At 39.4% G+C, this 19,455-nt stretch overlaps 2 protein-coding genes across 3 annotated transcripts in view; both read right to left on the reverse strand.

The window, feature by feature from the left end:
* Nucleotides 1-1,581: 1,581 nt before the first annotated feature.
* LOC140944302 (uncharacterized) lies at nt 1,582-5,884 on the reverse strand. Its single transcript, XM_073393458.1, has one exon. It carries the CDS (start codon nt 5,650-5,652, stop codon nt 2,434-2,436), a length of 3,219 nt encoding a protein of 1,072 aa, XP_073249559.1. The 5' UTR covers nt 5,653-5,884; the 3' UTR covers nt 1,582-2,433.
* Nucleotides 5,885-9,699: 3,815 nt separating this feature from the next.
* The window catches only part of LOC140943841 (alpha-ketoglutarate-dependent dioxygenase alkB homolog 6-like), a 41,504-nt gene continuing 31,748 nt past the window's right edge, over nt 9,700-19,455 (reverse strand). For both annotated transcript variants that reach the window (XM_073392955.1, XM_073392954.1), the window contains one exon: nt 9,700-10,947. In XM_073392955.1, the coding sequence (XP_073249056.1) occupies nt 10,672-10,947 (276 nt within the window). In that variant the 3' untranslated portion in view covers nt 9,700-10,671. The remainder of the gene's footprint in view (nt 10,948-19,455) is intronic.

Consider the following 19,455-nt stretch of genomic DNA (forward strand, 5'->3'; position numbering starts at 1 on the left):
CGTTAATACCGTCAACGGCCACATTTTAAAATCCCAAACAGTAGAATCTCTTAAAATTTCACCCCGTTAACAAGGCCACTCGTTCGACATTTAGAAAATTAAAATGCCTGTGATCTGTCAATTTTATTAACCCAGTAATCTGAGCTTATTCTTGTACTGTTTAGACTACAGTACACATAAAATGCACTTGTGGCGATTTATAGCCGAATTTTAAAAGAGTTTAATGTACTGAAGGAAAATTTTAAGTAGTTTTTTCAATTACTTTACACGATATCTCCATTCCGGTTGTTTATTAATGAGTACAGGACGATGAATGCGATATACCGTGTATTTGTGTCATTACGGCCCTCAAGTCATGAAATTTGAGCCTGCCCCAGTAATACGACCAAATTTTTTTGGCCGGTTAGTGACCGTATTAACGGGGTTCCACTGTACAGAGTACGGGTACGTACTTTGTAGGGTCTAAAACCAGTATAATACTTTAAAAAGCATAAAGCTTATCTATTAGACGATATTATACCCTTAAAAAGGTATAACACCAGTGTTTTCCCACGCCAAAGATACAGGCACAAGTGTACAGAATCGATGAGAGAAGTGCAGTGTTAAAGTGGGTTCCAGGTCGTAGGCCTCAACCTTAATACAAATTAAGGTAGTTAAACGCTCATACAATAAATGCTTTTTAAGTCATAAATTTCAAAAATAAAAAATAATTTTTACTTTAATTTGCTAAAACGAGCAACAAGTATGTAAATAAATGTTTTTAAAAAGTTACCCTTAGTCATGCAAGGGACTTTATGCCTCAAATTTCAGATCATCTAAACCTTATTATGTCTTGGTCATCTGTTGTCATTATAGATATCAACTTGATTTGGTAAACTTCAAATCCATCATTTACATGCAACGCTCAATATGCATGAAAGAATTTTCTTCTAAAGCTAAATAGGGTTTTCGAGATCGCTTGTTTTGATTCAAAGTTGCAATAGGCACGCAATATGTGCGAACGTTAACAAGTCAAGTAAACAAGCCAAGCGACGCAAATGTCTGCCACGCCAACGACTCGTACAAAGTGAAAGGCATGCCAGAGAGAAGCTTTGCTAGCAAGGTACTTGATCCCACTTTTACGATCTCAAAAACCTTGCAACAAAGACTGACACAATTCCTAACAGTGCAGGGACGACGAATTTAAAAGCGATGAACATGTTAAAGCAACGCCTCCGGACCATAGGTAGCGGTCATTGCCCTTTTTCATTGTACAGAATATTCATTGCCAGTAAGCACATGTCCTCTTAGAGGACGATTTTTCGCTCGGAAAAGATAGACTTATAAGTCTTAAGCTTACGGTATTTTTATCTTAACTAGAAGCGCTTTTTCAGAAATTTGAATGTAAATCTGTCAAAAATAATTGGAATTAACGGGTTTGGTTTTTGCCCTCAGTAGTCAAGAGCCAAAGATGTCACTCAAAATTCCGTGATCGTGCATGAGATAAATAAGGGATTGTTTCAATGAGGGGAATGACATGCGATGAGTGGCCACATATAAAGTATTTCTGCAGTTTGATAATTTTGTTATAACTAACTAATCTTAACTTTGAACGATGCATAATTTCACTGCTGATGTTCGGAAAGGAGGTGATTTCTCAAAATCTTATTGAACAAAACGATGTCGTAAACAAGTTGCATTCTTTCACGTTCGAACCGTAAAACGGGCAAAGTACAACATCTTCACTTGCAAACGGCGTGCGTGACAGTTAGTTTTAAAACCCTGGGGTTAAGTAGATTATAAAGTCGTATGCTCTCATACACGCGCAAAATGCGGGGCAATACAAGTCATAGCGAGGGCCTGATTACATGAGCCGAGCTGGCTAGCTCTACCGAGATGAGTTTTATCCCGGTATTACATGAACCGGGCCAGCCCGGAGCCGCCATCCCTAATACACATAATAAACTTTCCTGTTGCATTAACTTACCACCCCCCATCCCCACACCCCGAAAATTTAGCATCAAATTCGTTATATCTATAAATCTCATCGTAAAGATATATCAGGGAAACTAAAGGAAAAGGGGTATTGTTTACAGTATTTATAGCAATCGCCCTTAGATATTCCCGATTCAGTACTAGACTGCCTTCGATCTGCGTGGATTTCAAAACCCCTGACTTAGGAAAACTTTTGTACAATTCTCATCGTCACCTAATTGACCAAATTTGCCGTTTTTCACTAATTGGACCCTTCATGTCTATCTAGCATGAATTAGCTAAAATCTCTACAGTGACGAAATTTGAGCCAAAGGTTCTTATTACATTTCAGCACTGAACTCCTAACGAAATTTCGCTCCTTTAACTGAATTGTCCTTGATTTGTTTAGTTAAAGTTATTCTCGCCTTTATGTATTATTGAGCTTCTCAACTCACATGCGAAGTAAGTAAGTCCTGTCATTTAAATGCCCATTCGGTGTGCTGCCTTCCAGATTTTTCGCTTCAGCAAGATGACAAAACGAACAAGTTGCGACAAGAATGCGAATAGGATCAACAACGCAAACAGCGCAAAAGGAAAACTGAGAAGAGCCACTTGGATCCACCGTAAGACGACAATGATGCTTTTGTTTGGACCTTGTGGGCGAACTGCAGAGGACGCGAGAGTAGCTGTTGTCACGTTTATGATCGCGATACAAGACAAAGTTATCAGAGAAAAAGTTTCCATTCTATCTGCTGTGCGGTCCCGGAATGGCTTCTTGATTAAATGATGAACTGCCATCAGAACACAGGCAACTAATATGCACAAAAAACAAACCATAGAATTGGGAATAAAGGCGCGAAATATGAGAAGCACAAGCCTTCGACCAATCAGAACGCTTTCCCAGTAGAGCGTCCCTTGATCATGCGCACTAGGTGTACGGAAAGGGCCAAGCAAAATATTGGAAATTTCGTTGGTGCATTCTTGGCTATCATGTGAGGAATTTCCATCGTCAAGAAGCGACGAAAGGCGGGTGTATCTATTTTGAGAGACTGGTTTTCCCCTCTGTTTGGTGTATGAACGTTTAACAAGCCAGTAAACGAGAAACGGTAGGGGAACAATACACGCACCAATAAACTGTTTCCATGATATGGTCTTGTTATACAGCTTTCCGGAACCCAGGTACAGAACCCCGACGAATGGAACGACGAAAATAACATTAAAAGCCAGAAGACAGTGCTGCCACCATTGCCAGCAAACAACGTTACCATCGTAGTAAAGACGCAGTTCAGATCCTATCGGTACGCAGTGCATTAACTTGAGCGACGTTTCTGCAAGACGCTCGTAACCAAGCAAGAGGATTTCCATGGCAACAGCCACGTAATGAACCAGCACAGGCTTGTGTTTCTTCAATATTCGGTAAACCACCAAATTAAGACAGTAGATCGTAAACACATGACCTATGGCAACAAATACCAGCGCGGAGAGGAACATTTCCTTAGTGACGGCTGTCAGTCCAGCAAAGGGGCAGCCAATTTCCTCGTCCAGGATTCGGACTTCAAAGTTAAAAGCAGCGACCATCGTGGAAATGTACGGAACTTTTCCCATCATTGTCTCCACAGATGTGGTGCTTAGCAAGTCGAATACTTGGTAGAAATAGAACGTAATTCTGACATAGCCGTTCTCGGTTTCTTCTTTCACGAGAACCGAGTCTCTTTGCAAGTTCTGTTGACGACGATCCCTTTTAAACCAGAAAATTTGATCTTTCAGAAAACGAACAAGAGGAGGTTTCTTCAACAAATAGAAAGTCAAAACGATGGTATATATTGCCATGAAAAGCCACAATTGAAAATTGCATCTACATTCTTCAGCTTTTCGACATTTGGTTGAAAACAGTGATTCAGTAAAACCAGGAGCACATCTTCCGCAAAGAACACCTTGCCGGTAACCATAGCAACGGTTGAAGTCCTGGTGGTATATGTAGTAATTTTGACGGCGGCAATACTTCTCAGGACAAGTCACAAATGTTAGTGACGAAAAATTGCTCGAGTTTGTTATTTCGTAACCCCAAAAATCTCGTTTGGCGACAATGTTGTTGGTTGCGTCGCAGTGGGCTCCAAATGGGCACTCAAGACAACTGAAGCCTTTGCGAACGGCCAATCCTCTGGAAAATCCACTTTGAAGACTGTACATTTTTGAAGGGCACATAAGGCAAATAAATATCTCAGTTGTAACGTTAATACGACAAAATGTATCGTCCTGCCCACCATCATAGTGGAAGTGAGTAAAATTGTAAAAATGAAGCGAACTTCCCACTGGGCATTGAATGGTAGAGTTCGAGTCGATATCGAAATAGCCACCGTAAGATATTCTGAGAATATGCCGTTGACGAGCTCGCCTTTCAGAGAAATTTTCTTCAAAAGAGGTGCTCTTTATCTTGATTGCTCCTCCGCTTTCCGAGTGCAGAAATCTGCCAACTGCAAAAGAAATGCCTTTGAAAGTTCCTTTTTTTTCTGTGCGCTTGAAAGCACAGTTCTGGAACTCAACCTTCGCACTGCCGTATGCAGCATATACATGACCTGTGTTGCTCAAGGCAAAATTATTTGTGAAATTGCATCTTCGAAACTTAACATAACCGTTAATAATTTGAATCGCACCCGCCGCATACCCAAAGTTGTTTTGAAATAGCGTGTTTTCAACAAGAACACGACTGTTGTAAATCCACTGGGCATGGGTGTCGTTTCTCTCCCCTCCTTTAACACATCCTCTGTCTACCAGCTTATCGGAGTCGAAAAGAAAAAGAAACGCTCCCTGGCCAGTCATATACCCTGGCAAGTTTTTATATTTCTCCACTATCCACTCGTTCATTTCTAGACTGAAACTGTCAAGGAACTTGCAACCCCGCAGAGTGATTGTCTTGTTTCCCTTGGCAACAAACACAAAGGCATTAGTTGGTCGACCTGCAAAGGTTGCATTTTCTATTTCAACGTTTACTTTCGAAGTTGTCTGTTTGTCTAGAAGGGGGATGATGATGCGAATACCAAATGTAGCGTTCTTCCAGTTTTTTTCTTGTATTTCTTTGCCATCAAAAACTGTGTTGGTCACTCGAACATCAACGCGGACGCTATTGTTTAGCAAACCGTACACGTCCATCAAGTTATTTCGAAAGGTACAGTTGTGAATGTTTGCAAATAAATAAAGTTTGCTGTCGTTCATAACAACCGTGTCATACGCAACCATCTGGACACCATATAACGAGGACCTCACAGTTACACCTTCAAGCCAAACATTGAAATTCGGTGTTAAGCTAACTGCAACTTCGGAGCTTTGAACAAACGATGTGTTGAAGATGTTAATTGTTCCAGACTGAGTTGTAGTTCCCGTCACTTGCAATGTAGCGGCCAGTACTTTTCGATTCGTTTTATTATCGTAGAAGCGGGACCCATTAACTTTTAAGTCGATTGTTCTATTTGCGTTTGTAAAGCTACGAACTGTGATACATCTTACTGCAGAGTTATTTACACACTGCAAACCAACAAAAGCGATCGTGGCCATCCTCACTTTGGAATAGTAAAGGCTGCGGGAAGTCATAAAATGATTGCGTTCAAGATTAATGTTATGGTACGCTTCTTTTGTAACAGCAGCGGGCAATTCAACATCCAAGAAATGACCTCTGCCCCCAACGCAAAGAACCTCATTCATCTTTATTTGCAGATAAATAGTTTGAGAGAATTTCTTCGGTGTTTTATTCGTTGAAAAAACTATAGCACCCCTTTCAGGAGACTGTGTGTGGAAGCCATTTTCCAAAAACTTTGTGTTGGTCACATTTAATGAAAACAGTCTGTCTTTCTTGAGAGATCGTTGTTCAAAGTGGATTCTAACACACAAGGAATTGTTTTGAAAGACAGAGTCTTGAATAGTTACATTTACTTCCGAAATGTTTTGCACACGAATAACAACAGCTGATTCCCTTGCGGTTTTATCGCTGTGCCTTTCTCGAACAGTACAGTTGATGATCTCCACGTAGCTACAGTCAGTAAAGTTTAAAGTCGTCTTAGAGAACGATAAGCTGCTTAACGATATACGCAAAAACTCGTTTGATCCATGAAAATGAAACCCTTTTGGACAGGTCACGTGGGCTTCTGTTGATCCTAAGCTGGTCATTGTGACGCTTCTTGTTACCCAGATTCCCGGATGATGCGCCTGCGTGGTTAACTGCTCGCAGTCATATGGTTGCTTTGCTGTACCACTTCCGTCCAGGATAACCATCCCGTCCCAGGACACGCGGGTAACAGCCTTTGTTATCGTGCGACAAGGCTTTTTAGTGGAGCCACAACGTCTGGTGTCGTTTCCGCGTAAAGAAACGTGGACAATGCTTTGATACTCGAGGCATCCTATTAAATGCAAAGACAGTCAAATGTAAAGCCACAGGTAGCCCAAGCTCGAAATATGAGCATCGGCGAGCATCGGCATTGTTGCGTAACATTCAAAATATAAGGATTTGTATGGGAAAAATGCCTATCGTTTCTGTAAGCTACGAAAATGAAAGGATTTCAATAAAAACAGCTTACCTTACTTAAAATGTGTATTACGTCTCTCCTGTGTGGTCCACGGGCCGATTTATGGCCGTTTTATGGGAGAAAACCGTTTACATAAAAACCCATAAAACGGCCATAAATCGGCCCGTGGACCACACAGGAGAGACGCAACACACATTTTAAGTAAGGTAAGCTGTTTTTTTATTGAAATCCTTTCATTTTCGTAGGTTACAGAAACGATAGGTTTTTTTCCCATATAAATCCGGCCTTATATTTTGAATGTTACGCAACAATGCCGATGCTCGCCGATGCTCATATTTCCAGCTTGGGCTACCTGTGGTGTAGCCTGAGAAAACAACCGACATTTCGCGACGCCACCACCGGTTTTCCCGCAAAATGATGTTTAAGGAACAAGCGCAGAAATTCCATACTGATGATGTGTCACTACCCAGATCTGGGTAGTGCTTCTGACTGGTTAAAAATTTGCTTCATCCGATCAGAAGCGCACTTCCCAGATCTAAGAAGTCACGCGTCATCAGTATCAAAATCCAAATCTCGGGTTTCACACAACGTCATCACAATTCAAACTTAGGGAATTAAGGATTCTTTTGATTTTCTACTTTTATAAGGTATTACAGCAGCTAACCACCCTTCTTCATACAAATTTTCGGTTCTAAAATGTTCTTCGTTTTGCGATTGAGGACACAATTTCCATGCTTTTGAGTGAAGCGGCATTTAGCTAGCGGCCGGGAAAGTTACTGTGTGGATTAAAAACGTTACCGATTTTTGGAAATTTTGGTATCTAACATTCCTTGTCTCAGAATGAATATCACCTTAATCTTTATGAGTTCCTCAAGTGATGAATTCACACATTTGTACAAAAACTCAAAGAAAGATATTTCTGCTGGTTTCCGGCGGACATACTGTGTGATCCTCAAAGGGACACAAACATGGCGTCTAGCGTTATATATTTGGGTGAAACTGGACATTTTTCCAAATATCTCGCATTTGAATTATCGCACAGACCTGATTCTTGGCGAGGCTTTTCGGGTATTCATCTTCTCTCATTTCCCAGGTTCTGGACTTTCTGTATTGAATGGTTTACTTTTTATTTTTGAGAGCGCGACAGTGAAAACAGAGAACACCACCTCAGTTAATTATTTGCCTTCAAAATTTGACAATATAAAATTTTCGGTTTCGTTTAATTTGAGTTTAACCACCACCAGAACTATGAAGGGTAAGTCCCTCAAGAGAAGAATTAAGAAAAAATGTAATTTTCTTTCCTTTTCTTTTATAATTCGAAAAAGAAACTTAGCATTAATGTCCCTCTAAACAACAAATGAATAAAAGGGACGAATCTATGATGGAAGAGTCCAGCGCAAAAAAAAGTTGGCTTTTTTAATAGTGAGTTAATAAAGAGCTTTAGATTCTAAGACGAAGACGACTACGGGAACGAAATTTTCTCAATACTAAGTAGTGCAAAAGGCGTTTTTGGAGCGACGCATATCAACCGGAAGTGAGGCCTTTTCCCTCTTTTAATACCGTAAAATTCCTAAAATAAGTCCTTCCGTGTATAAGCCCCTCCAAATATAAGCCCCACAAACCGGTAACGCAAAAAACCCTCCGTTAAATCGCCCATCCAAATATAAGCCCCCCGGGGGCTTGTACTTGGAAAATTGCCCTCGAATGCAAACTAAAACAAAGCAAAAATGGTAAATTAACTTCCAACTATAAGGCTAGCCCAATCGGTTTCGAAACGCAAATTACACTCCGTAGATAAGCCCCTCCGAATATAAGCCCCTAAAAAAGGGCCTTTGAAAAAAATAAACCCCGGGGCTTATTTTCGGAATTTTACGGTATGCCTTGACGCTAACAAATCTGTATTGCTAAGTTAGAGACCATTTGCCCAAACATTTCGACAAAAACCATTCGCCAATAATGCAAAAAGTCCACTATCTGTGGAATTGCGTTGTTCAAAAATGCCTTTGCTGAAGCTCCGTCATTGTACGACAGATTTTAGCGAAAATGTCGTAATGGCGGAGACAAGTTATTAAATGTCATGGAACTTTTTTCACTTTGTGATCTTGAGAAGGCTTAACTTCCTTCAATAAAAATAAGCTTGTTAACTTTTCTTGTGAAAAGAATAAAATGAAGCTTCCTGGGATGTCTATTTTTTTTGAATATACGAAAAAAACTTCAAGTTAAATCTCGTCCTCGAATCTAAAGGTCTCTATTAACTCATTAAATAAAACCAGACTTTTCAGTGTCCTTTAAACAGCACAGTTCAATTTACATTTATCCATACAATGTGTAGAATATTAGTTTCCTCGCAAGAGTCTACTGCTGAAGGTTCGGGTTCAAGCTGCCACAACTAAGACGAAAATTGTAATTATATCCGACTGCAAATAATTGTGGTTTCGAAAAATATTTCGAATTTGAGTGCCTCGATGGTTTACTTCCAGAGCTCAAATCGTGCCAACATAGTTATCATTCTACACATAATGCGAGCAATGAAATTGAACTACGCTCTCTGGTTTTGAAAAAAAAAAACACACACACACAAAAACAAATGGGTTTGATTTGAACGAGTGAGTATAAAGTTAGTGTGCTACACAGCGCAGACTAGTATAAAGTGGCCACCGCAAGGAGATTCGAAAGCAGAGGTCAGAGCGGATTCGCCCTGACAAAGGGCTAGCGACGTTACAATGTGCTTAAGCTATGCTGAGATACGTTTAACCGCTGACTAACCTGTTTTTACGCTCAACAGAAGAAAAAGATGAGATACGACGACAAACCAACAAGCCGCCATGGACTAACTTTACCCGAGGTGGCGAAATGTTGCTTTGTAGGCTGCTGTTGTTGAAGTGACTAATAACTGAAAACGATTAGTGTCCTTATAATGGCTCGAAAACTCGAAAATGAAAGCAATTCGTCTACGCCAAATACACATGAACTAAAATTACCATAAGGAAATTTCAGTTTGAAAGTGGGTTAGCGGGCTTACTACTTAATACTTAATCATGCAGTGTCGTGGTTGACAACAACTTGATTTTGACGGTACGTTATTGGTTAATAAACAAACAAATAAACAAGTAAACAAAGTAAAGGAAAAGATGCTGAAAAATTCTGTTTTATCTGGGGGCCGTACAGGACAATGGACGAGCCAAGCATTTTACCTTGGTTTTAATTAGAGTTTCTTTTAGTTACTTTTTTTTAGTCGAGCGCGAGAAAGTTAAAATTGGAAATAATACAGACAAAAAAATAGTATAAACGGCAAATCACAATCTAGTTTAAGAGGCGAAAGCACTCTTTGTTGTTGGTTTTATTCCTGTTTTCTCGGTTTTTTCCCTCTACACCGACGCTTTCAAACTCCATGACTAGAGCGTACTGACGACTGATAAAGAAACTAAATTTTTCATTTACTCACTAAAAGATCGCGACGTTTCGACTTCGGTATGTACTTAGCTCAACTTACTTCTAAGTGGGCATTTCACCAGATCTTAAACCATTCTACGCCCTCAAGAGAGAATATATTATTTACCTTGTTCTAAGCGTTGACACAGCGGCGTAGCAGCGCAAAGTTAAGCGGCGCGATGAAAAAAAATAGTCATCTTTTTCTTCGCATTACGCGACTCTAACGCTGCGAAAGCAGACGTATTTCGGGTCGTCAACCACCGGAAATACGTCTGCGTTAGCACGGTATTCGACTCTCCCACCAGCTGAACGCCTGGTTATAGAACAGGCTGTTATCACAGATCTAGATCTCTTCTCCTTTTATGTGTGACCATTTCTTTGATTAACACTTAGTTGGAGTTCCATCGTGACACTGTATATCAGACCTTATCAACCTACTTTCCTGTAACAGGAAGGACTATTGGCGTTGAGGGTTCCATTTCTATCCTCCGCACAGGCCTCTTTGTGTCGTAGCCTTCGTAGGGAGGTTGGGGAGAGGAAACAAAAAACGCGCAAGGGTTGATGGGAAGAGAAAATAGACGGACCCCGCCCTTATTGTTTTTCAATTATTTCTATTCTCGCTGGAATACGTAGCGGGAGTCTCTTTGGAGGAGAGAGGCGTTCCATTGTATACATCACTTAGATGAACTCTCGCTGCTCACGGGGTACCCATTGTAGCAAGAAGGCTGTGACTTTTCAATGAAGGTAAATTTAAATTCCATAATCCGCCTTATCTTCCCAGATTAAGCTTAAACTTCAGAATCTTTGGCACATTTCTGATAGTGAGCGAAATCCTTGTCTTTCGATGCAATATGTCACCTACCGAAGCGTGACAAGTGTCCAGATTTGCCACGCGATCAGTTACTTCATCACTAGTCCTCTCGGCGATACCGTGCAAGAAATTATGATAAAGATCTTCTGTTAAGAGGAACAAACTTCTGGGTTCCAGTAGCGCAGACATGAAATAACGATCCTCCAAACTCAACGCTGATACTTCCGAATTGTCCTGAAAGTAGAAAGAACTTTTAGAGATTTCAGCGTAAAATCAGTCTAAAAGTTAGTCATGAACTGCAAGTCTAGGTTTGATATCGTTACCAAAATTTCTGATAAATTGTGATAGTTTAAATGAACCTTCTGAGCTGCTACTTTTCCAATGGGGTCGAGAACTCTGCCTGACAACCTTTTCGCCGTTTTTCAGGGTTCTCCAGAAAATTTAAAGAAGGAGGATAAAACATTAGGTTGGCGGCAATAGATTAGCTTGAAAGGTGTTCGTATGCGGGGGGAGGTATGGAGAGGGGATTCTCCATTTCATTGGATGAGTGAGGGGACTTCCCGAGGGAAAATGTTCACCTTTGGGGCTCTAAAAAGTACATTTCACTGCATCTTGAGCCGGGAAAGATGTTTAGCCATAAGGGAGACACCTTTATTTACACACGCTTGCTTTATTTTAAACAATGTTTGTTTTTCATCTATTAAAGAGTTGCGAAATAAATACGACAGATTTTTTTCCTCCTTAAAAATTGTTTTATTTTGCTTTGTTTTTTTTATGGTCTGTCTGAGCAGCTTGCACTTAATATGATGACTAGAGGACGCCCGACTATGAACAACAACTGCTCGTGACAACCACAGTTTTTCACTCCGTGATTTTGTCGTCCGAAAACCATGTTAATGATCATGGTCCGGTTGCTCGAAGCATGGTTAGCGTTAACCAGCGTTTAATACCTTGACAACGTATTGGTTTTGATACTGCTTAACCAATGGTTAAAGCTAACCATGCTTTGAGCATGGTCCGGTTGCTCGAAGCATGGTTAGCGTTAACCAGCGTTTAATACCTTGACAACGTATTGGTTTTGATACTGCTTAACCAATGGTTAAAGCTAACCATGCTTTGAGCAACTCAGACTATGTGATTAACTGTGGCCAAACTAGGCGCTTACGGTTTTAATGACAAATCATTGCAATTAATGCGTTCATATTTTAAAGACCAGCTCAACAGGGTGAAAGTTGGCAAAGCTACTAGTGACTGGAATGTGATGAAACGTGGATGCCCTCAAGGATCCTCCTTTGGTCCAACACTGTGGAACTTGACCAAAATGATCTATCGTATCACATAAATGAGATTGCAAATTTAAATATGTATGCTGATGACCATCAGATGTATATAGTTGGCAGCGATATGTCCATTATGTGTACTAATATGGAAAAGGAAGGAGATTCTGCCCTTAAATGGTATAAGGACAACTATTTACTGTCCAACCCAGAAAAACTTAACGCCATAGGGATTAAACAACGTAATGAAACTGAACAGATTAACATCAAGATCGGTGATCAAGCGATTAAGACAACAGATAATATCAAGCAACTGGGTGTGAACTTCGACGGAAATCTAATTTTTAGCCAACATATTAGCGAATTATGCAAAAAGGCCAGTCAAAGGGTGGGCGTTCTCGCCAGGTTAAGAAACTTAATTACTACGAAGACTAAATTATTACTTTATAAAACTGCTATCATGCCATATCTCACCTATTGTCATCTCACATGGCATTTCTGTAAGGCGTCGGATACAAGAAAGGTTGAAAGAATTCAAGAGCGGGCACTACGGATAGTTTATAACTCAGATTCAGAAACGTATATGACCTTATTAGATCGTGCTAAACTACCAAGCCTTCTTAATAGGAGATTACAAGACATAGTTATACTCATGTACAAGGTTAAATATAGGCTGGTTCCTGATTTCATTTGTGACATTTTCAGTACTAAGTCTTGTAAATATAATTTTAGAAACCAAAATTTTGATATTCCTAGATTTAATTCTGTATTTTATGGTAAACACTCTCTTAGATATCTTGGACCCTTTTTATGGAACAAGCTGGATAAAAACAGCACTGAAACGAGCAGCCTATCTAGGTTTAAGTTTCATATTAGATGTTCCGCGTGCGTAATTTGTACCTCTTAAGTTCTGCCCGTGTTCCTAGAATCGTTTTGATTATTTTAGCATATTGTAAATGTATATATAATATATATAGGATTATACTATAGCTATTTTTATAGCTTTTTTATTTCTTATCTATTATTTATCATATTATTCATTATTTATTTTATCTTTATGTTGTGTCCCCAATTAGCGTCAGCTAAATACATCGATACATGAATAAAATTCATCATCATCATCATCATCATCATCATCATCATCATCATGTTAATACGAATGCCTCCTCAAAAAAAAAAAACAACAATTTTACTGGCTTTTGGGTGTCTTTTTTGGGGGGATGGGTGTGGGGCGACTTAAAAGAAACCTGGATGGGGTGGATGGGATGGCGGAACTGTTTAAAGAAAGTCTTTGCATTTGTGCAGCCAATTTAGATAACACGCCATATTTTGTAAACCTTGTTTAAGACTGAGGACAATACACATAAATTCCAGTCAGACACCCTTTCTTACCCTTTAAACCCTAGAATCAAAATTTGAATTCTCATTTATTGCCCCTATTCATTTACTATAGAAGTAGTGGGGAGAAGTTGACGAAATATCAAGCAAATTCATCTTATGTGATCATTTTCGCAATAGCCTGAGTATCAGGCCTTTCTAAGGGACTAGGAGAGAGGAGATTTTAGATGGGGGAGGGGGAAAGGGGGGAGAAGCAATTTACAATTTCCGGGCACACGTTTATTTACAAACAGAGCGTTGGCGATCTTACACTAGCACAATTCCTAAAACATGTTATAATTCCTCAAAAACCGCAGGTTTTCCATTACAAGTATTCAAAAACTCCTCATTGGAGGTTTCAGAAAAAAGCGAAACCGTAGCAACACAAGCACCGAAGCTCGGCCAGACCGTAAGGTGAGATTTATTTCAGGCGAGCTTTTTGACACGTGAAGCTGACAACCCAATGACCGGAAGTGATTTTGATTGGATGGTATCGAATCATGGTGTGTGGGGCTGGCCTGCGAAGCGCAGACGTATTTCCGGTCGTCGCTTCTCTCCCTCCGAAAATTAAAAGCATCTGCGTCAGGCGTTTCTCTCTTTCAGCTCTCTCCCTTTTCGCTTCCATCTTTCCCCTTTCCCCCAGAAACGCCTGATACTCAGGCTATGTTCGCAATTCTCTTGACCACTCTGTTTTACAAAGCATTGATATTACAAGGAGAATTTTGATGCTAATCACTCTTAGAGCTTAAAGGGTTAATGAGCAAAACAACAACGTTGCACATGCACCATGCTTTTTTTATAAATTTCTTTGGCCATCGTTGCCAAACTACAACGTTAAATGACTGAATACTAAGTTTTACAACTGCTTTCTGCTTGAGAAATGGGAACAGCAACTTCGGTAAATTTACAATCTCTGTCTGAACTCGGTGATGGTCCTCTCTCTTCAGCCCCAACCTACTTTCCCTTTTAAGCAACTGGGCAACTTGGAATAATCATGAAAAGGTTTGGAAAGGCTGCAAAGTCTAATTTTCAGCCACATTTTCATTGGTGTCACCGTTGTCCAGGCAACTTTTCATGATTTTGTCTGCCTTACTAAGCGACCAGTCGTGGCCAATTCACCAATAGAGGTGCCGGACGAAATTGTTAGCGTTTTACTTCATGGAGATGATTTGTTCATTGAAAATTCCGTCTAACAGCAAACAACGGTATGTCGAGTTGTTTGTCCACACAGTTGCGATCAGTCACCTCCAAATATCCCCGTCCTTTTAATAAAGGAGACTACCCCGAGACTCTTAAACTGACCAAATTTTCTGCGTACCTCTCCTCTATACCAATAACTTCTTTCGCCCCTCGCCAGCGCTCACTTTCAAATTAAAACTTCTAGTAATACGTTACTGTAAATTATTTTGATTTTCCTTGCTTTTTGCTTTTTATATTGTATTTTTTTTCTTTTGTTTAAACATAACAGTATAGATTAACCATGATTACTATGTAAATATTTTTCGTGCGTTGAATTTTTATGTCCTTTTTTCTCTTTAACGCAAATGTCCGCCCTATCGCGCAGCCAAATTGACAAGTATGACAAAGGATGATTAGCGAGAATGTAGAATAATTGAAATGATTGTGGGAAGTACGAAAGATGGTCGTTGTCGAAAACTCCCCAATCGTCTTCCGAATCGTCATTTGCCTCGCTACACTCTTCTTACCGTCAAATACACCGTTTATTCCACAAAAGGCAAAACAATGACCAGAATTGGAAGCAAAAGCTTTGACGTCAAACTACGTCATCAGACTTTCTTTCACTAGTTCCGAGTCTCTAGGACATTTCTTAAGGGGAAAAAGCAGTTCTTGGACGGCCACAATTCATGAAATTATATGGAAGACGCATTTACACAGTTCAGAACTGTTAATCAAACTTATCTTAGAACTAAAATGTTTCATGTTATATACACAGTAAAATTAAAAGGTGGCAAAACGCTACGACTGCAGGAAAACATTAACAAAAGTGATCACCTGTTACTTTGTTTGTTATTTCCCCAGAAAGTTTATTCAGTGAGACACAACGCTTTTAAAATTAAAAACTGAAGAATGGACTCTTTTTAGACATTCCCTGCAGAAACGAGGTAGAAGGGAGGTCCGGTAGTTTCCCAGAATTTTTATATAACAGATCTAATTTCATAATTTACGCTTTCAATGGAAATAAAAAACCAAGTATGACCCCACTGAAAAAGTACGCACAAACGCTTCGTGACTAAAACAGCTATGAAAGTACTGCCGGATAACATAAAACAAATCATATGTTACATTGTTCGGTGTTTCTCTGGGATGTAACAAAAATAGATTCATCACGGTTTTGTGCAACAAACAGTTATGCATATCTGGCTTTCTATTTTTGCGGCAGGAAACTAAGTTACAATGAAAACTCCTCGAGGTGAACATACAATAGAAAATGTAAGTTATGCAGTAGAAATTGCCAACAGCAGCCTGTGTTCACATCACTGGCTGTAGATGCGAGCATTCTTGGGGGAGCAGCATACAAGTAACAGTATGTAGGTACAGTTTGAGCTTAGAAGAGACTTGCTAACATTACGATCGGTAAGTTCCAATACTGTTACCGTCTTTATTGATTTCAGTGCATTTTCTATCTTCACTTGGTGAGGAAATAATACCAATCTTGTTTTGTCTTTTTTCCGCCTCAGCGTTCCCCTCATTTGTGGCAGTGACGAGTTTAAAAGACGGGGTCATTTAGAAATTTGCGCATTAAGAACGACTTTTTCACACTTGCAACTAAGGTCAGTAGAGTAAAAATAAAATGGTTATGAACATTTGAAAATAATTTGATCTTTGCACATTTAGCTAGTTAGCTAATAATTTGTTTTTATCACACAGTCCGTTTTTTGCTGACCGCAAAGTGCAGAGTTGATCAGGCATAACCAACGCGTGCTTCACTTTTATTGACAAGAAAGGTACAGTAGGCACTTGTTTTTTGACAACCCCATTTAAATTAACCAAAATTGCAATACTCGTGATAATCAAACCTAAAATCTGGGTAAATAAGACTAATGAAAATATTCGTAATACCAAATTGGGGTTTAAGGTGGCTTGAGTGGATTTTCACAGGTTTCAATTGGTGGCAGTGCCTCACTAAGTCTGAGAATTAGGTGCATCGCCGTTCAGAAAAAATCTGGCAAACTGTGTCCACAGCTGTATTAGAGAAAGATGACTTTGATTTGTTATGACCAGTGTTTGATTTACATCATAGTTGTCATAAAAACATAATGGTATTATGATCTATTTTAGTGCGGTCGTATTTCTTGGAATCGGACACGAAAGCTTCTCCCCGTAGAAGCCGCATCGATGTTCCTCAAGTTTGACAAAATTTTTTGCAAGAGTTATCGGGATATTTTAAGATGAATTTTTAACAGTTAGAAATATAACAGTAAAAACTGAGAAATTTTGTGAAGAAAACGAAGTGCTTTCATTCTACCTGAAAACGAGTGTGAAAAGTTCATGGGGATAACTTTACTCGATATGCGAGATAGACGTATTTAATCAACATGCATTGAGGTCTAACCAATATAACCAAATTGAATGGGTAGCGACGTCACCTTTCAACTTAAGCGTGGCGTGGTTACTTGAAGAAAGGGTGAGTTCAGAAGGTCGAGATCTTGTTTTTTTTTTCAAACATTCCTTTATTAAGATAGCAAGCTCAATAGCATAAATTTTAATAACGGGTTTTGAGTATATCTGTATTTTTAAGGTGGCTCCGCCATCACAAATACAGGCGTTAGGGTTAATGAGTTATGACGAACTTTATGTCATACCTTTTCTTTTCGTTTTTTAATCGGGATAGCCGGGAAACTTCAAGAAGACTTACAGCTACCATTCGGCAATAATATGGAATAATTTGAGTTACTGGTCATAAATATTTTTTCGAAATTAGCGCTGTAAGTTGACCGAACTTTAAATCGCGTCTCGTGAAAATTTTGCAGATGTTTTTGGCTGAAATGTCTGGTATCTGCTTTAAATTCGTATGCACAAGAGATCTCTCTAAGTGGGGCCTAAAAAAATTTCAGAAAAACCGATGGAGAAAAAGACGGTGACGGTAAATTTTCGACGAAGAATTGCTCTGTGACAGAATGAGCGACTTCTACTGTTTGAATTTCCAGATTTTTCTCCGTTTCCAAAAATATGCGTTTACACGTTGCGTTTTTGAAACCAAACCTTAGGCAGTTCTAGTTCTTTCTGACCAAATATTGACTAGCCTGTCTACAGCCGCCCCATCCCTTCCCCTCAGAAAAAGTCGTAGAAGAAGCCTGACCAGAAAACGGCTTGACTTACTTTAAATGGCGTTTGGCGACAAAATGTGGAGGGCACATTGGTTAAATTGACTAAAATTATGATATTCGAAGAAGTCGAAGAAGCCTAAAGGAAACACCATTAAGCAAAATTTTTTTAGAAATTCATTTTTATTTCTAATTTTACTTGCAGATGGAACGGTCTTTGCAACTTTTGTCCAACCCGAATTCCATTGATAATCAGTCCTCCGTTACCAACAGCACAGCTGTAGCCATTACTTCCTTAGTTTACGTGTTCGCGCCAGCAGATTTCAGCATAAAACTCGTTTTTATTGTACTGTTTGCAATTTTTGGAGTCATCGGATTGGTGGGCAACATCCTAATTCTGTATTTTCTTTGCAAGAAAAAGTCAGTTCCTTTCCTGCAGTTTTCTCCTTTCCTAAGAAACTTCAATCTTTACATGAAGAGTTTAGCTCTTTCAGAGATACTCTCTTCTTTAATTAAAGGTGTTGTATGTTGTATAGAACTAATGTGTGATGTATTCCAAAATGGCTGGCCTTGTAAAATAACTCGATGTATTAGTGGTATGTTTTACTATATAACAGCGAACAATTTAATTGTTATAAGCACCGAAAAGTTTCTTTCAACCCGTGATGTTCCTAAAACGTTCAGCAGTTCCACTGTGCGTAAATTAGTGTATGCAGCGTGGCTTTCAGGGTTTTTAATGGGATTGTTTCCAGCAGCTACAACAAATGGTGTAAGATACGACATTAATGCTACAAATCACACAATGGTGTGTCAAGCCGACACCAGTTATTTAACTACCATAGTAATTATAGTAGGCTTTGCACTGATACAGCATGTCATACCAAGCATTGCTTTGATTTGTATGAACATCATCATAGCCAGAAGGGTATGGAAAGGAAGCAAAAAAAGGATCGATATACAATGAGATAACGCCATTAGGGCGAAGATGAGATCACAAATAATCAAAAAAACAAGTTTACTTATAACTGTCACAATAGCTTTCGTTATTCCTTATTCATTAATATTGTATTACGCAGCCTTTGTTGCAGTAGCTAAGCCTTCGCTAGATTTCCAGGAAGATTTTGTGATAACAAATTTTTGTTTTCTGCTAGTTTTTTTTAGCAGTGCTATAAACTTCTTCGTATATCTGGTTCAGATGAAGCATTTCCGTGTATTTTTACTCAAACATTTTTGCGGGAAAGGTGTTGGAAATGCTCAAATTAATCCTAATGTAGAATAATGGGTGGCGAGCACATTCAGATAAGGGGGGGGGAGGGGCGGTCATCCAGATCCTGAGATAAGGGGGAAGGGGGGGGGCCGGCCTCGAAAAAATTTTTTTTCGGCGCTTCATTTTGGTCTAAAAGTAAGGGGGGGGGCGGCCCCCCCGGGCCCCTCCCCTGGATCCGCCACTGTTGTCATGGCTTTTTCTTTTACGACGGCGTTCGCGGAACTGCAGCCAAATTGAGTGAAACACAAAAACATTCCCTCAACACATCAAAACAACGTACTAGTGATAACACAACAAATACAAAAGTAGGCACGGATGGATAAACTTGAAGTAGTTTAAAACAGACTGAAACTGTAGGTTTTGAAAAACTATTTAGCCTACAGTTTTTCAAAGTTCATTTTGTTGTTAGTAACGTTTGATACCATGCTTGGGAAGTAAATTTGTTTGTCAATAAGCTGTGATTTTGTCGTTTACAAGGGATTTTTTTCGTTAACGTTAAGTTTCGTTGCAAATAAGGAGGCGAAAAATGGCAATA

The sequence above is a fragment of the Porites lutea genome, chromosome 7 (assembly GCF_958299795.1).
Source record: "Porites lutea chromosome 7, jaPorLute2.1, whole genome shotgun sequence".
NCBI lineage: Eukaryota > Metazoa > Cnidaria > Anthozoa > Scleractinia > Poritidae > Porites > Porites lutea.